Source organism: Eretmochelys imbricata, chromosome 26 (genome assembly GCF_965152235.1).
Source record: "Eretmochelys imbricata isolate rEreImb1 chromosome 26, rEreImb1.hap1, whole genome shotgun sequence".
Classification (NCBI taxonomy): domain Eukaryota; kingdom Metazoa; phylum Chordata; order Testudines; family Cheloniidae; genus Eretmochelys; species Eretmochelys imbricata.
The window spans coordinates 13,009,957-13,029,867 of NC_135597.1; the positions used below are offsets into that span (position 1 = coordinate 13,009,957).

Here is a 19,911-nt window from a genome sequence, read left to right on the forward strand (position 1 = left end):
CTAGCAGTCGTACTGTACCATCTTCTGCCAGGCAGGCAGGAGATGAGGATTGCTAGCAGTCGTATTGTACCATCTTCTGCCAGGCAGGCAGGAGATGAGAATTGCTAGCAGTCGTATTGTACCATCTTCTGCCAGGCAGGCAAGAGATGAGGATGGCTAGCACTCGTACTGTACCATCTTCTGCCGAGCAGCCATGAGATGTGGATGGCATGCAGTCCTTCTGCACCGTCTGCTGCCAGCCAAAGATGTAAAAGATAGATGGAGTGGATCAAAACAAGAAATAGACCAGATTTGTTCTGTATTCATTTGCTTCCCCCCCTCCCCCGTCTAGGGGACTCATTCTTCTAGGTCACACTGCAGTCACTCACAGAGAAGGTGAAGCGAGATAAATCTAGCCATGTATCAATCAGAGGCCAGGCTAACCTCCTTGTTCCAATAAGAACGATAACTTAGGTGCACCATTTCTTATTGGAACCCTCTGTGAAGTCCTGCCTGAAATACTCCTTGATGTAAAGACACCCCCTTTGTTGATTTTAGCTCCCTGAAGCCAACCCTGTAAGCCGTGTCCTCAGTCGCCCCCCGCTGCATCAGAGCAACGGCAAACAATCGGGCATCTGAGAGTGCTGTCCAGAGCAGTCATAATGGAGCACTCTGATGGGGCTAAAACATTGTCGCGGATGGTTCTGGGTACGTATCGTCAGGCCCCCGTTCCCTCCCTCCCTCTGTGAAAGCAAGGTCAGACAATCGTTTCGCGCCTTTTCTCCTGAGTTACCTGTGCAGACGCCATACCACGGTAAGCATGGAGCCCGCTCAGGTAACCGTCACCCTATGTCTCCTGGGTGCTGGCAGACGCGGTACAGCTTTGCTACACAGTAGCAGCAACCCATTGCCTTCTGGCAGCAGACGGTGCAGTATGACTAGTAGTCGTCCTCGTCATGTCCGAGGTGCTCCTGGCCACTTCGGCTGGGAGCGCCTGGGCAGACATGGGCGCAGGGACTAAATTTGGAGTGACTTGACCAGGTCATTCTCTTTAGTCCTGCAGTCAGTCCTATTGAACCGTCTTATGGTGAGCGGGCAGGCAATACGGACTGCTAGCAGTCGTACTGTACCATCTTCTGCCAGGCAGGCAAGAGATGAGGATTGCTAGTAGTCGTATTGTACCATCTTCTGCCAGGCAGGCAAGAGATGAGGATGGCTAGCACTCGTACTGTACCATCTTCTGCCGAGCAGCCATGAGATGTGGATGGCATGCAGTCCTTCTGCACCGTCTGCTGCCAGCCAAAGATGTAAAAGATAGATGGAGTGGGTCAAAACAAGAAATAGACCAGATTTGTTTTGTACTCATTTGCCTCCTCCCCTGTCTAGGGGACTCATTTCTCTAGGTCACACTGCAGTCACTCACAGAGAAGGTGAAGCGAGATAAATCTAGCCATGTATCAATCAGAGGCCAGGCTAACCTCCTTGTTCCAATAAGAACGATAACTTAGGTGCACCATTTCTTACTGGAACCCTCTGTGAAGTCCTGCCTGAAATACTCCTTGATGTAAAGACACCCCCTTTGTTGATTTTAGCTCCCTGAAGCCAACCCAGTAAGCCGTGTCGTCAGTCACCCCTCCCTCTGTCAGAGAAACGGCAGACAATCGTTCCGCGCCTTTTTTCTGTGCGGACGCCATACCAAGGCAAGCATGGAGGCCGCTCAGCTCACTTTGGCAATTAGGAGCACATTAAACACCACACGCATTATCCAGCAGTATATGCAGCACCGGAACCTGGCAAAGCGGTACCGGGCGAGGAGGCGACGTCAGCGCGGTCACGTGAGTGATCAGGACATGGACACAGATTTCTCTGAAAACATGGGCCCTGCCAATGCATGCATCATGGTGCTAATGGGGCAGGTTCATGCTGTGGAATGCCGATTCTGGGCTTGGGAAACAAGCAGACTGGTAGGACCGCATAGTGTTGCGGGTCTGGGACGATTCCCAGTGGCTGCGAAACTTTCGCATGCGTAAGGGCACTTTCATGGAACTTTGTGACTTGCTTTCCCCTGCCCTGAGGCGCACGAATACCAAGATGAGAGCAGCCCTCACAGCTGAGAAGCGAGTGGCGATAGCCCTGTGGAAGCTTGCAACGCCAGACAGCTACCGGTCAGTTGGGAATCAATTTGGAGTGGGCAAATCTACTGTTGGGGCTGCTGTGATGCAAGTAGCCCACGCAATCAAAGATCTGCTGATATCAAGGGTAGTGACCCTGGGAAATGTGCAGGTCATAGTGGATGGCTTTGCTGCAATGGGATTCCCTAACTGTGGTGGGGCTATAGACGGAACCCATATCCCTATCTTGACACCAGAGCACCAAGCCGCCGAGTACATAAACCACAAGGGGTACTTTTCGATAGTGCTGCAAGCTCTGGTGGATCACAAGGGACGTTTCACCAACATCAACGTGGGATGGCCGGGAAAGGTGCATGATGCTCGCATCTTCAGGAACTCTGGTCTGTTTCAAAAGCTGCAGGAAGGGACTTTATTCCCAGACCAGAAAATAACTGTTGGGGATGTTGAAATGCCTATATGTATCCTTGGGGACCCAGCCTACCCCTTAATGCCATGGCTCATGAAGCCGTACACAGGCAGCCTGGACAGTAGTCAGGAGCTGTTCAACTACAGCTGAGCAAGTGCAGAATGGTCGTAGAATGTGCATTTGGACGTTTAAAGGCACGCTGGCGCAGTTTACTGACTCGCTTAGACCTCAGCGAAACCAATATTCCCACTGTTATTACTGCTTGCTGTGTGCTCCACAATATCTGTGAGAGTAAGAGGGAGACTTTTATGGCGGGGTGGGAGGTTGAGGCAAATCGCCTGGCTGCTGGTTACGCGCAGCCAGACACCAGGGCGGTTAGAAGAGCACAGGAGGGCGCGGTACGCATCAGAGAAGCTTTGAAAATCAGTTTCATGACTGGCCAGGCTACGGTGTGAAAGTTCTGTTTGTTTCTCCTTGATGAAACCCCCCGCTCCTTGGTTCACTCTACTTCCCTGTAAGCTAACCACCCGCCCCTCCTCCCTTCAATCACCGCTTGCAGAGGCAATAAAGTCATTGTTGCTTCACATTCATGCATTCTTTATTCATTCATCACACAAATAGGGGGATGACTACCAAGGTAGCCCAGGAGGGGTGGTGGAGGAGGGAAGGAAAATGCCACACAGCACTTTAAGCACAGCACTTTAAAAGTTTACAACTTTAAAATTTATTGAATGACAGCCTTCTTTTTTTTGGGCAATCCTCTGTGGTGGAGTGGCTGGTTGGCCGGAGGCCCCCCCACCGCATTCTTGGGCGTCTGGGTGTGGAGGCTATGGAACTTGGGGAGGAGGGCAGTTGGTTACAGAGGGGCTGCAGTGGCAGTCTGTGCTCCAGCTGCCTTTGCTGCAGCTCAACCATACACTGGAGCATACTGGTTTGGTCCTGCAGCAGCGTCAGCATTGAATCCTGCCTCCTCTCATCACGCTGCCGCCACATTTGAGCTTCAGCCCTGTCTTCAGCCCGCCACTTACTCTCTTCAGCCTGCCACCTCTCCTCCCGGTCATTTTGTGCTTTCCTGCACTCTGACATTATTTGCCTCCACGCATTCGTCTGTGCTCTGTCAGTGTGGGAGGACAGCATGAACTCGGAGAACATTTCATCGCGAGTGCATTTTTTTTTCTTTCTAAGCTTCACTAGCCTCTGGGAAGGAGAAGATCCTGTGATCATTGAAACACATGCAGCTGGTGGAGAAAAAAAAAGGGACAGCGGTATTTAAAAAGACACATTTTATAAAACAGTGGCTACACTCTTTCAGGGTAAACCTTGCTGTTAACATTACATACATAGCACATGTGCTTTCGTTACAAAGTCGCATTTTGCCTCCTCCCACCGCGTGACTACCCCCTCAACCTTCCCCCCTCCCTGTGGCTAACAGCGGGGAACATTTCTGTTTAGCCACAGGCAAACAGCCCAGCAGGAATGGGCTCCTCTGAGTGTCCCCTGAAGAAAAGCACTCTATTTCAACCAGGTGACCATGAATTATATCTCACTCTCCTGAGGATAACACAGAGAGATAAAGAACGGATGTTGTTTGAATGCCAGCAAACATACACTGCAATGCTTTGTTCTACAATGATTCCCGAGTACGTGTTACTGGCCTGGAGTGGTAAAGTGTCCTACCGTGAAGGACGCAATAAGGCTGCCCTCCCCAGAAACCTTTTGCAAAGGCTTTAGGACTACATCTAGGAGAACCGCAAATGCCAGGGCAAAGTAATCCTTTCACATGCTTGCTTTTAAACCATGTATAGTATTTTAAAAGGTACACTCACCAGAGGTCCCTTCTCCGCCTGGTGGGTCCAGGAGGCAGCCTTGGGTGGGTTCGGGGGGTACTGGCTCCAGGTCCAGGGTGAGAAACAGTTCCTGGCTGTCGGGAAAACCGGTTTCTCTGCTTGCTTGCTGTGAGCTATCTACAACCTCCTCCTCATCATCATCTTCTTCGTCCCCAAAACCTGCTTCCGTATTGCCTCCATCTCCATTGAAGGAGTCAAACAACACGGCTGGGGTAGTGGTGGCTGAACCCCCTAAAATGGCATGCAGCTCATCTTAGAAGCGGCATGTTTGGGGCTCTGACCCGGAGCGGCTGTTCGCCTCTCTGGTTTTCTGGTAGGCTTACCTCAGCTCCTTAAGTTTCACGCGGCACTGCTTCGGGTCCCTGTTATGGCCTCTGTCCTTCATGCCCTGGGAGGTTTTGACAAATGCTTTGGCATTTCGAAAACTGGAACGTAGTTCTGATAGCACGGATTCCTCTCCCCATACAGAGATCAGATCCCGTACCTCCCGTTCGGTCCATGCTGGAGCTCTTTTGCGATTCTGGGACTCCATCATGGTCAGCTCTGCTGATGAGCTCTGCATGGTCACCTGCAGCTTGCCACGCTGGCCAAACAGGAAATTGAAATTCAAAAGTTTGCGGCCTTTTCCTGTCTACCTGGCCAGTGCATCTGAGTTGAGAGTGCTGTCCAGAGTGGTCACAATGGAACACTCTGGGATAGCTCCCGGAGGCCAATACCGTCTAATTGCGTCCACAGTACCTCAAATTCAACCCAGCAAGGCCGATTTCAGTGCTAATCCCCTTTTTGGGGATGGAGTAAGGAAATTGATTTTAAGAGCCCTTTAAGTCAAAATAAAGGGCTTCATTGTGTGGACCGGTGCAGGTTTACATTGATTTAACGCTGCTAAATTCGACCTAAAGTCCTAGTGTAGACCAGGGCCAAGAGTGGTTTAATTATGCCGGCAGGAGAGCTCTCTCCTCCCGGCACAGAGCAGTTACACGGAAGACCTTAGAGTGGCGCAGCTGGAGTGATACAGCTGTGCCACTGTAAGGTCTGCAGTGTAGACACAGCCTAAGAGGCTATCAAACAAAGGGCTCTTCCTTTTACACCTCTCTCTAGCAAAGGGAAAGGAAACAAGAAATGTTGTTAAATTAAAGCCTTATTTAATACTTTACATTTCAAATACTTTAACTGTTTTTCCTTCTTTTCTGGATTTTTAATGGTGTTTGCGCCATGGGGCTAAGCAGGCTGAGGTCTCTGTATACCAAACCCCGAACCTTGTTTAAGACTGTTTAGTGTTGGATGGTGACTGGGTTATGTTAATACCTTTGGCCCATATGTTCTCCACTTAAATTAATAGAACAGGCCTTCTCTAGGGTTGGGAAGGGAGTTGTCTCTCATTGGACCATTCAGTCTTTTTACCTGTCTGCTGAGACTGCCAGCGATGAGGAGTTCAGATAGTACCAACCCTGTTGGCTGTGTGGTGTGACGTAAGGCCCTCCGTCCCCACCCCAGCTGCAGCAACTCGTTTCACACAGACCACCAACTGGCATGACATAAGATAGTAACAATTTTTGGTCACTAGTGACCTAAGCGTGATTTGAAACAGTGCCCTAAAGTTGTAAGGCTCAATTAACTCATTACCAATCCCCTCAGACATTTAATTCCAACACATTTAAGTGAAAATAGGTTTCCCAGACTGCGATACGTGATTGGTATCATACATTAACTTTCCCCTTCTAGAAGAGCTTAATCCCCAGAACTGAAAAGGTGTTAACCCCCTCCCTCACTGTCTGCAGGCAAAAGCTGTGGAAATGGGTCTTGGAGCATGGCCTCAAGATTAACAAATTTTGGTTAAAAGAATGAGGAGTTTTGGTTGAGTCTTTGGAGTGGTCCCACTTTAAACCCTCTACTGCAGGACCCTTCGCTGCAATGCTGGCCTCGAATTACAGAGATGCTACTAAAACAGCCAGCTACTTTTTTTTTTTTTTTTAAATAGTGAATTATAATTAGGGGTTATATTTTTCCACACACCATGAATTCCTTCCCTATTTCACAAGTCTCAGCTCAAAGCGTTTGCTTCAAACACAGTTTGTGCTTCTCTTATGTAATGTTCACACTTCCCTCACTTTCAGCAAATGCATAAACATAGTTTATCATCTCACCTCCAATCCACTTCATCAAGGCATCTGGAATAAGTGACCCTTTAGCCAGATTTATTGCCAACATATTCCGAATAGCCTAGAAGGCATTACATCATAGGAGACACCTCTTTGGAAAACAAACACTTCTAGTATACCTCATGCTCCACTTCATACAACTGGGCAGACAGAAAATCTTGTAATTCCCATTTTTCAAGTTAACATCTGTTTAAACACTGCAAGTCCCATTATCTGACAGGAGCTACAAAAATATATCATCAAGCTCCTTCCAAGTACACACATGAAACTTTAATTAAATGAGTGAGGATGGTTCTTTTTGGTCTGCAACATGAATGGCAATTAGCAACTCAAAATACATGTTCAACTAGGTTCTAAAGATTGTTTCTTTGAAATCATATGAATGGAAACGTTTAAATGAATTTTATATAAACCTTTAAATTAACCACTTTAATTAACATTCTTCTGCTGTGCTGGAAAACCAACCACAACAGCATCAAGTTAATGCAAGAGAATCAGGAAATGAAACTGACTACAGCACATCAAACACCACAGATCGGCTTTAACTAGTCCTTGGAACTCAAGAATATTTAGTTTACTGGCCAAGCTTTTCGTTTATCCTTTAGAAATGAACTGCTGAGAATGGTGGCAGTCAGTGAGCTTGCTTCATGTGGAACAAAGTCTGCTTAGCCCTGGTCTACACTAGGAGTTGAGGTCGAATTTAGCAGCATTAAATCGATTTAACCATGGACCCGTCCACACGACGAAGCCCTTTTTTTCGACTTAAAGGGCTCTTAAAATCGATTTCCTTACTCCACCCCCAAAAAGGGGATTAGCACTGAAATCGGCCTTGCTGGGTTGAATTTGAGGTACTGTGGACGCAATTAGACGGTATTGGCCTCCGGGAGCTATCCCAGAGTGTTCCATTGTGACCACTCTGGACAGCACTCTCAACTCAGATGCACTGGCCAGGTAGACAGGAAAAGGCCGCAAACTTTTGAATTTCAATTTCCTGTTTGGCCAGCGTGGCAAGCTGCAGGTGACCATGCAGAGCTCATCAGCAGAGCTGACCATGATGGAGTCCCAGAATCGCAAAAGAGCTCCAGCATGGACCGAACGGGAGGTACGGGATCTGATCTCTGTATGGGGAGAGGAATCCGTGCTATCAGAACTACGTTCCAGTTTTCGAAATGCCAAAGCATTTGTCAAAACCTCCCAGGGCATGAAGGACAGAGGCCATAACAGGGACCCGAAGCAGTGCCGCGTGAAACTTAAGGAGCTGAGGTAAGCCTACCAGAAAACCAGAGAAGCAAACGACCACTTCGGGTCAGAGCCCCAAACATGCCGCTTCTAAGATGAGCTGCATGCCATTTTAGGGGGTTCAGCCACCACTACCCCAGCCGTGTTGTTTGACTCCTTCAATGGAGATGGAGGCAACAAGGAAGCAGGTTTTGGGGATGAGGAAGATGATGATGATGAGGTTGTAGATAGCTCACAGCAAGCAAGCAGAGAAACCGATTTTCCCGACAGCCAGGAACTGTTTCTCACCCTGGACCTGGAGCCAGTACCCCCCGAACCCACCCAAGGCTGCCTCCCGGACCCACCAGGCGGAGAAGGGACCTCTGGTGAGTGTAGCTTTTAAAATACTATACATGGTTTAAAAGCAAGCATGTTTAATGATTAATTTGCCCTGGCATTCGTGGCTCTCCTGGATATACTCCCAAAGCCTTTGAAAAAGGTTTCTGGGGTGGGCAGCCTTATTCCATCCACCATGGTAGGACACTTTACCACTCCAGGCCAGTAGCACATACTCGGGAATCATTGTAGAACAAAGCATTGCAGTGTATGTTTGCTGGCGTTCAAACAACATCCGTCCTTTATCTCTCTGTGTTATCCTCAGGACAGTGATATCATTCATGGGCACCTGGTTGACATAGGGTGCTTTTCTTAAGGGGACATTCAGAGGTGCCCATTCCTGCTGGGCTGTTTGCCTGTGGCTGAACAGAAACGTTCCCTGCTGTTAGCCACAGGGAGGGGGAGGCAAAATGTGACCTTGGAGCGAAAGCACATGTGCTATGTATGTAATGTTAACAGCAAGGTTTTCTGTGAAAGAGCGTACCCATTGTTCTATAAAATTTGTCTTTTTAAATACCACTGTCCCTTTTTTTTCCCTCCACCAGCTGCATGTGTTTCAAGGATCACAGGATCTTTTCCTTCCCAGAGACTAGCGAAGATTAGAAGGCCAAAAAAAACGCACTCGCGCTGAAATGTTCTCTGAGCTCATGCTGTCCTCCCACACTGACAGAGCACAGACGAATGCATGGAGGTAGACAATGTCAGAGTGCAGGAAAGCACAAAATGACCAGGTGGAGAAGTGGCGGGCTGAAGAGAGTAAGTGGCGGGCTGAAGCTGAAAGGTGATGGCAGCGTGATGAGAGGAGGCAGGATTCAATGCTGAGGCTGCTGGAGGATCAAACTAATATGCTCCAGCGTATGGTTGAGCTGCAGAAAAGGCAACAGGAGCACAGATCGCCGCTACAGCCCCTGTGTAACCAACCGCCCTCCTCCCCAAGTTCCATAGCCTCCTCACCCAGATGCCCAAGAACGCGGTGGGGGGGCCTCCGGCCAACCAGCCACTCCACCCCAGAGGACTGCCCAAGCAACAGAAAGCTGGCATTCAATAAGTTTTAAACTTTTAAAGTGCTGTGTGGCCTTGTCCTTCCCTCCTCCACCTCCTCTCCTGGTGCTTCTCTCCTCCACCACCTCTCCTGGGCTACCTTGGTAGTTATCCCCCTATTTGTGTGATGAATGAATAAAGAATGCATGAATGTGAAGCAACAATGACTTTATTGCCTCTGCAAGTGGTGATCAAAGGGAGGAGGGAAGGGTGGTTAGCTTACAGGGAAGTAGAGTGAACCAAGGGGCAGGGGGTTTCATCAAGGAGAAACAAACAGAACTTTCACACCGTAGCCTGGCCAGTCATGAAACTGGTTTTCAAAGCTTCTCTGATGTGCACCGCGCCCTCCTGTGCTCTTCTAACCGCCCTGGTGTCTGGCTATGCGTAACCAGCAGCCAGGCGATTTGCCTCAACCTCCCACCTGGACATAAACGTCTCCCCCTTACTCTCACAGATATTGTGGAGCTCACAGCAAGCAGTAATAACAGTGGGAATATTGGTTTCGCTGAGGTCTAACCGAGTCAGTAAACTGCGCCAGTGCGCTTTTAAACGTCCAAATGCACATTCTACCACCATTCTGCACTTGCTCAGCCTGTAGTTGAACAGCTCCTGACTACTGTCCAGGCTGCCTGTGTACGGCTTCATGAGCCATGGCATTAAGGGGTAGGCTGGGTCCCCAAGGATACATATAGGCATTTCAACATCCCCAACAGTTATTTTCTGGTCTGGGAAGAAAGTCCCTTCCTGCAGCTTTTGAAACAGACCAGAGTTCCTGAAGATGCGAGCGTCATGTACCCTTCCCGGCCATCCCACGTTGATGTTGGTGAAACGGCCCTTGTGATCCACCAATGCTTGCAGCACTATTGAAAAGTACCTCTTGCAGTTTACGTACTCGCCGGCTTGGTGCTCCGGTGCCAAGATAGGGATATGGGTTCCGTCTATCGCCCCACCACAGTTAGGAAATCCCATTACAGCAAAGCCATCCACTACGACCTGCACATTTCTCAGGGTCACTACCCTTGATATCAGCAGATCTTTGACTGTGTTGGCTACTTGCATCACAGCAGCCCCAACAGTAGATTTACCAACTCCAAATTGATTCCCAACTGACCAGTAGCTGTCTGGTGTTGCAAGCTTCCACAGGGCTATCGCCACTCCCTTCTCAACTGTGAGGGCTGCTCTCATCTTGGTATTCTTGTGCCTCAGGCAGGGGAAAGCAAGTCACAAAGTTCCATGAAAGTGCCCTTACGCATGTGAAAGTTTCGCAGCCACTGGGAATTGTCCCAGACCTGCAACACTATGTGGTCCCACCAGTCTGTGCTTGTTTCCCGGGCCCAGAATCGGCGTTCCACCGCACGACTTGCCCCATTAGCACCATGATGCCCACACTGCAAGGGCCCGTGGTTTGAGAGAAGTCTGTGTCCATGTCCTCATCACTCCCGTCACCGCGCTGATGTCGCCTACTCACCTGGTTTCGCTTTGCCAGGTTCTGGTGCTGCATATACTGCTGGATAATGCGTGTGGTGTTTAATGTGCTCCTAATTGCCAAAGTGATCTGAGCGGGCTCCATGCTTGCCGTGGTATGGCGTCTACACAGAAAAAAGGCGTGGAATGATTGTAGGCCGTTGCCCTGAGGGAGGGAGGGGCGACTGACGCCATGGCTTACAGGGTAGGCTTACAGGGAATTAAAATCAACAAAGGGGGTGGCTTTGCGAGAAACTGAATGGCCCCCTCAAGGATAGAACTCAAAACTGGGTTTAGCAGGCCATTGATTTCACAGAGGGAGGGAGGAGAAAATGAATACAAAACAAATCTGGTCTATTTCTTGTTTTGAGCCACTTCATCTATCTTTATACATCTTGCTGGCACCAGACTTTGCAGTACGACCGTTAGCCATCGTCATCTTCTGGGTGCTCGGCAGAAGACAGTGCAGTATGACTACTGGCTATCGTCTTCTGCTAGCTGCAGATTAAAAGACAGCGCACTGCCGGCGGGACTCAAATCGCCATGAGACGAAACAAGGGAAATGACCTGGCTGAGTCACTCCCATGTTTGCCCAGGTGCCCAGTTAAAAGAGCACCCAGGACTACGTCGACGACGGCTACCACTCATACTGCACTGTCTGCTGCCAAAAGGCAATAAACTGCTGCTGTGTAGCAATGCAGTACCACGTCGGCCAGCACCCAGGAGACATAGGGTGACAGTTAGCTGAGCGGGCTCCATGCTTGCTGTGGTATGGGGTCTGCACAGGTAACTCAAGAAAAAAGTCGCAAAACGATTGTCTGCCCTTGCTTTCATGGAGGGAGGGAGGGAACGGGGGCCTGACGATACATACCCAGAACCACCCGCAACAATGTTTTAGCCCCATCAGGCACTGGGATTTCTACCCAGAATTCAAATGGGTGGTAGAGACTGCGGGATAGCTACCCACAGTGCAATGCTCCAGAAGTCGACAGTTGCCTCGGTACTGTGGACACACTCTGCTGACTACATGCACTTAGTGCATTTGTGTGGGGACACACACTACGAGCGTATAAAAATGCTTTCTACAAAACCGACTTCTATAAATTCGACCTAATTTCGTAGTGTAGACATACCCATAGTCACACTGGTAACTACAATGGAGTTACTTCCAATTTACACCAGAGTAAATGAAAGCAGTGTGAACACGTATGAACTGCTCCAATGAAAATCATGTCAAACATTCATAAATATCATGTGCATATTACATAAACCCATGACGTTTGAGGCATCAGCAAGATAATTTTGTTTGACCTTTTCAACCTAAATGAATCAGGCCACCATTTTATTGTTCACCTGAATGATCCTTTAAGGCAGAGTTCCATGTACACCTAAGAGTGAAACTGACCAGGCTACTTTCATTCCCTGAGCTGAGGGAATTGTAAATTGGAAGCAAGAAAAATAATGAAAAACAAATTTGAATCTGAAAATCCAACCACTTCTTGTGTTCCCTCTCTTAGGTATTTATAGGACACCAATTACCACTGAATCGGTTATTAATAACATATGTGATTTTCTTTTTTAAATATCAGTTTCAAGTTTATGTTGACAGTAGGATTTTAGCCCATTCAAGTGCCAGACGGACTGCATTATCATCTCATCACTAGTCCAGAATACACCCTGAATGTGTGTTTGATTTCTGAGAGCCTTGAACACATGCAGATTTGTGCATCAGAGATCTAGAATTCAATCATTAATCCAATGTTTTCTGCTGCTCCCGTAGGTGCCAAGACACATAATCTGGGGCAGTTTATGGAAGGATGATCTTGTTAAGGCACTTGACTAGGACTCAGGAGACCTGAATTCAAGTCCCACCTCTACCGCAATCTTGGGTTCAGTAAAACCGTGGGTTCAGTTCACCAATACCCTGCACTTTGTGCAGTCATTTACACTAGGGCACGGCCAGCATGAAATTCTACCCCTCTGTTCTGATGGCATTTTACATTTATTTTATATTAGTGTAAGTGACAACACAAGGTGCAGAAGAGCAATGAATCTGGCTCTTAGGCTCTGTGCCTCAGTTTCCCCATATGTAAAACAGAGGTAATACTCTCTACATCGCAGAGGTACTATAACGATAAGAAATGTTTGTGATATGCTCCGATACTATAGTGAAAGGGGTCAGAAAAGTGCCTATTTACATAGTTGTAAGATTTCCTGATCAGTTTGTTGATGTTAAATGGGTGTGTGTCAGAAACCCACCTCTAGAAAACAAACAGTATTTATTGTGTAGGCACCAAATATGGACTATTTTTTATTAAAGAGGCATGGTATCTTAAATGGCATTGCCATGTTTCTCTGCACATACTGACTAACAGAAAGCACTGTAGTTTAGCTGGAGCAGTCAGGGGTTTGGAGATTTTTAGCACTGTACCTATCACTGTATACAGATCTCTCAAAAATCTGCACTGGCTCCTGGGTCTTCAACAGCTTCTCTGAAAGGGGCTCCAGCTGGGCCTTAAGTCGACTCATGAAGGAGTATATCTGGAACGTATAGGACCACCGAGAAGGCTCCTGATAGACCATTTGAAGCAGATTACCAAAGTTCTGAGAAGACGAGGCCTGCTAGGGAATGGCAAAAAGGCACATTTAAGAAGAAAGTCTCACTGAAAGAGTTTCTCAGGGTCCCTATGACTAGAGACAGGGTATTCTCAGCATAGAACTGGTGCAAGACTCAGATCTGAACATCAGAAGGGAGAACTATGATCATCTAGTCTGATTTCCTGCATTACATAGGCCAGGGATTCCTGCAGCGGAGAGTATCTTTCTTGGCTAGGTATGTGACGCTATTTGAGCCCAATAACTTGCAGTTGAACTAGAACAATGGTTCTCAACCAGGAGTACACGTACCCCTGGGGGTATGCAGAGGTCTTTCAGGGGGTACATCAACACATCAACTCAGTCTAGTTTTATAACAGGCTACATAGCAAAGACAGTACAAACTAAAATTTCATACAATGACTTGTTTATACTGCTCTATATGCTATACAGTGGAATGTAATACAATAGTTATAAAATGAATCAATTGGAGTATAACTATATGGTAAAAATGAGAAGGTAAGCAATTTTTCAGTAAGAGTGTGCTGTGACACTTTTGTATTTTTAGGTCTGATTTCATAAGCAAGTAGTTTTTAAGTGTGGTAAAACTTGGGGATACACAAGACAAATCAGACTCCTGCCAGGGGTACAGTAGTTTGGAAAAGTTGAGAGCCACTGAACTAGAGCATTTTAGAGATATCCAACCTCAAATTAAAGACGCCAAGTTATGAGGAATTTACCTTGTTAAGCTGTTCCAATGGTTAGCTACCCTCACTGTTAAGGTACAACTTTTTATTTCTAGTTCTAAGTTTTCTACCTTCAACTACAAGCCACTGGATTTTATTCTGCCTTTGATAGCTATACTCACTGAAAAGGGATTTCTAGACCATGATCAAGTCACCTCTTAACCTCCTCCTTGATGAGTTAAATAGATTAAGCTCCTTAAGTCTCTTACTGCATGTTTTCCAGACCTCAGATTATTCCTGTAGCTCTTCTCTGAATCCTCTCATTTTTCCAATATCCTTTTAAAAGTGTTGACACTAGAACTGGACACAGTAGTATGGCAGAGAACTCAGCAATAATCTTTTTTCTCTAACGCACATAGAATCATAGAAGATTAGGGTTGGAAGAGACCTCAGGAGGTCATCTAGTCCAACCCCCTGCTCAAAGTAGGACCAACCCCAAATAAATCATCCCAGCCAGGGCTTTGTCAAGCCAGGCCTTAAAAACCTCTAAGGATGGAGATTCCACCACCTCCCTACGGAACCCATTCCAGTGCTTCACCACCCTCCTAGTGAAATAGTGTTTCCTAATATCCTCTCCCACTGCAACTTAAGACTATTGCTTCTTGTTCTGTCATCTGCCACCACTTTGAACAGTCGAGCTCCATCCTCTTTGGAACCTCGCTTCAGGTAGTTGAAGGCTGCTATCAATCCCCCCTCACTCTTCTCTTCTGCAGACTAAATAGGTCCAGTTCCCTCAGCCTCTCCTCATAAGTCATGGGCCCCAGCCCCCTAATAATTTTCGTTGCCCTCCGCTGAACTCTCTCCAATTTGTCCACATCCTTCCTGTAGTGAGGGGCCCAAAACTGGACACAATACTCCAGATATGACATCACCAGTGTCGAATAGAGGGGAATAATCACTTCCCTCGATCTGCTGGCAATGCTCCTACTAACGTAGCCCAATATGCTGTTAGCCTGCTTGGCAACAAGGGCACATGCTTGACCTTGATCCCAGACAGATGTTTGTCAACCATTTGGGGACAAAAATTATGCTTGCCTTACCCGCCTACCCCAGGGAGTTTATCATTACTCCATGGAGTTTATCATGAAGGAGGAGAGCAGGTCTTGTCCCCTGCTGGGTTGTGGTACTTCATAGAAAATTGCTACTATAGGTTGATTAGACCTATAATGCACATCATTTAAAAAAAAAAACAAAAAAAAAACACATGACAATGAGCTCATGATAAATTAAAGATGTAAGTCCTGTACAAGAAAGCTGATGCAGTCGTAGTCTAGATCATAGGAGTTGGCGTGTTAAACATTTATCTCCCCTTTAAAAACCATGTATCTATTCAAGTATCAAATCATGGAAGAGATTTATGGATGAGGAAAACTATCTTGAATAGAAAAGGAGTACTTGTGGCACCTTAGAGACTAACCAATTTATTTGAGCATGAGCTTTCGTGAGCTACAGCTCACTTCATCGGATGCATACCGTGGAAACTGCAGCAGACTTTATATATACACACAGAGAATATGAAACAATACCTCCTCCCACCCCACTGTCCTGCTGGTAATAGCTTATCTAAAGTGATCATCAGGTTGGGCCATTTCCAGCACAAATCCAGGTTTTCTCACCCTCCACCCCCCCACACAAATTCACTCTCCTGCTGGTGATAGCCCATCCAAAGTGACAACTCTTTACACAATGTGCATGATAATGAAGTTAGGCCATTTCCTGCACAAATCCAGGTTCAGGTGCACAAATCCAGGTGCAGGAAATGGCCCAACTTGATTATCATGCACATTGTGTAAAGGGTTGTCACTTTGGATGGGCTATCACCAGCAGGAGAGTGAATTTGTGTGGGGGGGTGGAGGGTGAGAAAACCTGGATTTGTGCTGGAAATGGCCCAACCTGATGATCACTTTAGATAAGCTATTACCAGCAGGACAGTGGGGTGGGAGAAGGTATTGTTTCATATTCTCTGTGTATATATAAAGTCTGCTGCAGTTTCCACGGTATGCATCCGATGAAGTGAGCTGTAGCTCACGAAAGCTCATGCTCAAATAAATTGGTTAGTCTCTAAGGTGCCACAAGTACTCCTTTTCTTTTTGCGAATACAGACTAACACGGCTGTTACTCTGAAACCTGTCATCTTGAATAGAGACCAGTTAAACCTGATGATGTCACTGAACTCCCTTCTTAACCTTGTCTTACAGGGAAGGGTTGAGGTACAATAGTAGAACAATGAGTGAAGCCTGTCCTGACGCTGCTTGTGATGTACCTACACTGTGGATAAAGAGAGAATTTAGGTCCCCAGGGTTCATAGGCACCACTAAAAATCACACAACAAATTCTGAAAAGCCTAAAGCCAGGTGATGGAAACTCTTGTTACAGCGCCCCCAAACCCCCATTCCATTTATTCATTTTCACACTTACCTCTCTGCTACTGGAAGCTTGAACCTTTTGCCATTTTGCCACAGGTTCTGTAGCCATTTGCCATTCTGGAAAGGTTTTTCCTAGCAGCCTTACTAAAGTAGACTTGCCCACAGCTGCAAATTAAAATACAAGAGCAGTTGTCAAAATCTGGTTAGGAAACCATTATCAGATCCTGCAGGTAAGCTCAATTTAAAAAAAAAAAAGGTTGACTTTCCTAAGCAAAAATAGAGGCAATGAATGATACATGCAGCATTTGCCATGGCTGACCAGACCTATAGTCATCTAGCTCAGTATCCTGCCTCCAATAGTAGCTAAGTTGCCATTGTTTTGACATTTATGAAGTACATATTTTGTTTTAAAAAATACATTAAAAATACCATTTGGTAATCCCCCTCTCCATACCGAAGAAAATCTCTCAAATCAGCACAAAATTAACAGCTTCTCCCACTTCTCCAAGACTGGAGACTCAGTACGAGACCCTATCTTTTTTTTTTTTTTTTAAAACCAAATATATAACAATACATTTACTAGACAAAGATAACATATAAAAGGCACCTAAAGCTTACTAGGACTTTATGAAGTACTAATACTAACAAAAATACACTGGTGGTCTATTCCTATTTGTCTGCCTTAACTTTTAAGGCCACAGTTCTAAAAACACTCATCTCTATGTGTAATGAGTATTTGAAGATTGGGGCCTTAGATCATAAACTCCGAGTCTGGGACTATATTGTATTCTATGTTTGTACTGTGTCTAGCCCAGTATATCCCTGATCTCAGCTGGGGCATCAGGGTATTACCACGATAGAAATTTTAATACACTCTACTGTATGCACTAAAATGTATTACCCTTGCTTTTTAGTGGTTCCACACTAGTTTCCAAAGTTTGGTCACTTGCAATGAATCTTCCATCCAGCAGTGTGAATTGGCAAAGTGCTAGAGTGTTAAATTTAACACTATGAAGCAAAATCATAATCTCATTATTTAAGGAGAGCACCATTAGATTCTGAAAAAAAAGATCACAACTATGGGCTCTTGCTTTCTGTTCTGTACAGTACTGAGCATGCTGTCCAAGCTTCCAAGATAATATTTTGGATCTCAATCCTGCAAACCCCTTCTACAGATCCTTAACTTTAAATCCCACTGAAGTCAATGTGACTACTTACGTGTTTAAAAGTTTGCAATATAAGGGGCACAGAGGGATCTTATGTTACTAACAAGATAGATCCAACACAGAGCTTTAAAGCAAATCTTTTTAGATTTCTAATCTGTTTGCACTCCTCACCGACACCACCATAGCCAGGGACGCAGGCCTAGGGCACTGTCACTGCCCGTTCGCCTTTCTCTCTCTCACACTCCAGCTCAAAGCTCTGATGTTCCTTCAGCGCGTCCTCTCATCACAGCCCCCCCCAGCTCCTCCCTCTCCTCACAGGCCCCCCATCCAGCCCCCCCTCTCCTCACCACACCTGCCAGCCCCATGCCCCCCCCCTCCTCACAGCCCCCCCCCAGCTCCTCCCCACACCCCTCAGCCCCCCACCCAGTTCCCCCCTCTCCTCACCACATCTGCCAACCCCATGCCCCTCTCTCCTCACAGGTCCCCCCCCCCCCAACTCCTCCCTCTCCTCACAGCCACCCCCTCTCCTCACCACACCCCCCAGCCCCACACCCCCCCAGCACCCCCCTCCTCCCCACACCCCTCTCTCCTCACAGCCCCTGCCTCAGCTCCCCTCTCCTCACACCCCCCCACAGCCCCCGCCCCAGCTTCCCCCTCTCCTCATGCCCCCCACAGCCCCACACCCCCCTCTCCTCACACCCCAGCTCCCCCTCACACCCCCCCAGTCCCACAACCCCTCTCCTCACACACACCCCCACCCCAGCTCCCCCCCTGGCCTCACAGCCCACCACTCCTCACAGGCCCCCCCACCCAGCTCCTCCCTCTCCTCACCACACCCCTCAGCCCCCCACCCCTTCTCCTCACCGGCCCCCACCCAGCTCCCCCCTCTCCTCACCACAACCCCCAGCCCCACACCCCCCTCTCACAGCCCCCCCCAGTACCTCCCTCCTCCCATCCCCTGCCTCAGCTCCCCCTCTCCTCACGCCCCCCCAGCCCCACGCCCCCCACTCCTCACAGCCCCCTGCCCAGCTCCCCCCTCTCCTCACCACACCCCTCAGCCCCCCACCCCTTCTCCTCACCGGCCCTCCCATCCAGCTCCCCCCTCTCCTCACCACAACCCCCAGCCCCACACCCCCCTCTCACAGCCCCCCCCAGTACCTCCCTCCTCCCATCCCCTGCCTCAGCTCCCCCTCTCCTCACGCCCCCCCAGCCCCACGCCCCCCACTCCTCACAGCCCCCTGCCCAGCTCCCCCCTCTCCTCACCACACCCCTCAGCCCCCCACCCCTTCTCCTCACCGGCCCTCCCATCCAGCTCCCCCCTCTCCTCACCACAACCCCCAGCCCCACACCCCCCTCTCACAGCCCCCCCCAGTACCTCCCTCCTCCCATCCCCTGCCTCAGCTCCCCCTCTCCTCACGCCCCCCCAGCCCCACGCCCCCCACTCCTCACAGCCCCCTGCCCAGCTCCCCCCTCTCCTCACCACACCCCTCAGCCCCCCACCCCTTCTCCTCACCGGCCCTCCCATCCAGCTCCCCCCTCTCCTCACCACAACCCCCAGCCCCACACCCCCCTCCTCACAGCCCCCCCAGCACCCCGCTCCTCACAGCCCCTGCCTCAGCTCCCCCTCTCCTCACGCCCCCCCAGCCCCACGCCCCCCACTCCTCACAGCCCCCTGCCCAGCTCCCCCCTCTCCTCACCACACCCCTCAGCCCCCACCCCTTCTCCTCACCGGCCCTCCCATCCAGCCCCACGCCCCCCTCACAGGCCCCCCGCCCAGCTCCTCACAGCCCCCCAGTCTCGCGCCCCCTCCCGTACCGATGTTGCCCTCGATGGAGAGCCGCCAGGCGGGCCCCCCGCGCCGGGCCATGCCGAAGCAGCGCGGGAGCCCCGCGGCCGCCACCCGCCGGAGCCGCCGGGGCAACAGCGGCCGCATCGCGCGCGCCCGGCCCAGGCCCGCAACGAGATGCAAATGAGATGCTAATTTATGCGCCTCTCCGGCGGCGCCGCGCGGGGTGGACGTGCGCAGATCGCCGCGTCCACGCGCTGACGCAGGTCGCGTGCTTTAGGGCCTGCCGATGACTGTGGTAATGTGCTGACGTATGCAGCTTGCTGTCGTAGTCACCTGCTGACGTAGCTCAGTGTATGATAATGATGTGCCGAGTGCCAGTATAATGATATGCTGATGTATGCAGATTTTCATAGCAATGATAGGCTGGCATCGATTTGATTATGGTATGCATATCGGTGCCGGTTGCTATGATAATGAGAGGCTGATTTGCGCACATCTGTGAGGAGAGGGCTGGCCCTGTGGATGGGGGGAACGCGGTGGACGCGTTGTTCCTCGACTTCAGCAAACCTTTTGACCCGGTCTCCCACAGTGTTCTTGCCAGCGAGTG

The 19,911-nt window shown here is 48.9% G+C and overlaps 1 protein-coding gene across 9 annotated transcripts in view; it reads right to left on the reverse strand.

Moving 5' to 3' along the window:
* DGUOK (deoxyguanosine kinase) overlaps window positions 1–19,568 on the reverse strand; it is a 30,936-nt gene extending 11,368 nt beyond the window's left edge. For 2 of the 9 annotated variants that reach the window (XM_077805823.1, XM_077805825.1), the window contains exons 1-3: window positions 19,331–19,568; window positions 16,402–16,514; window positions 13,074–13,261 (exon numbers count right to left, since the gene is read on the reverse strand). In XM_077805823.1, the coding sequence (XP_077661949.1) occupies window positions 13,074–13,261; window positions 16,402–16,514; window positions 19,331–19,448 (419 nt within the window). In that variant the 5' untranslated portion in view covers window positions 19,449–19,568. Of the gene's footprint in view, window positions 1–9,371; window positions 10,768–13,073; window positions 13,265–15,023; window positions 15,145–16,401; window positions 16,516–17,250; window positions 17,408–19,330 lie in introns of those variants that run through there. The other 7 variants (XM_077805824.1, XM_077805828.1, XM_077805821.1 and 4 more) reach the window with 7 other exon arrangements.
* Window positions 19,569–19,911: the final 343 nt, after the last annotated feature.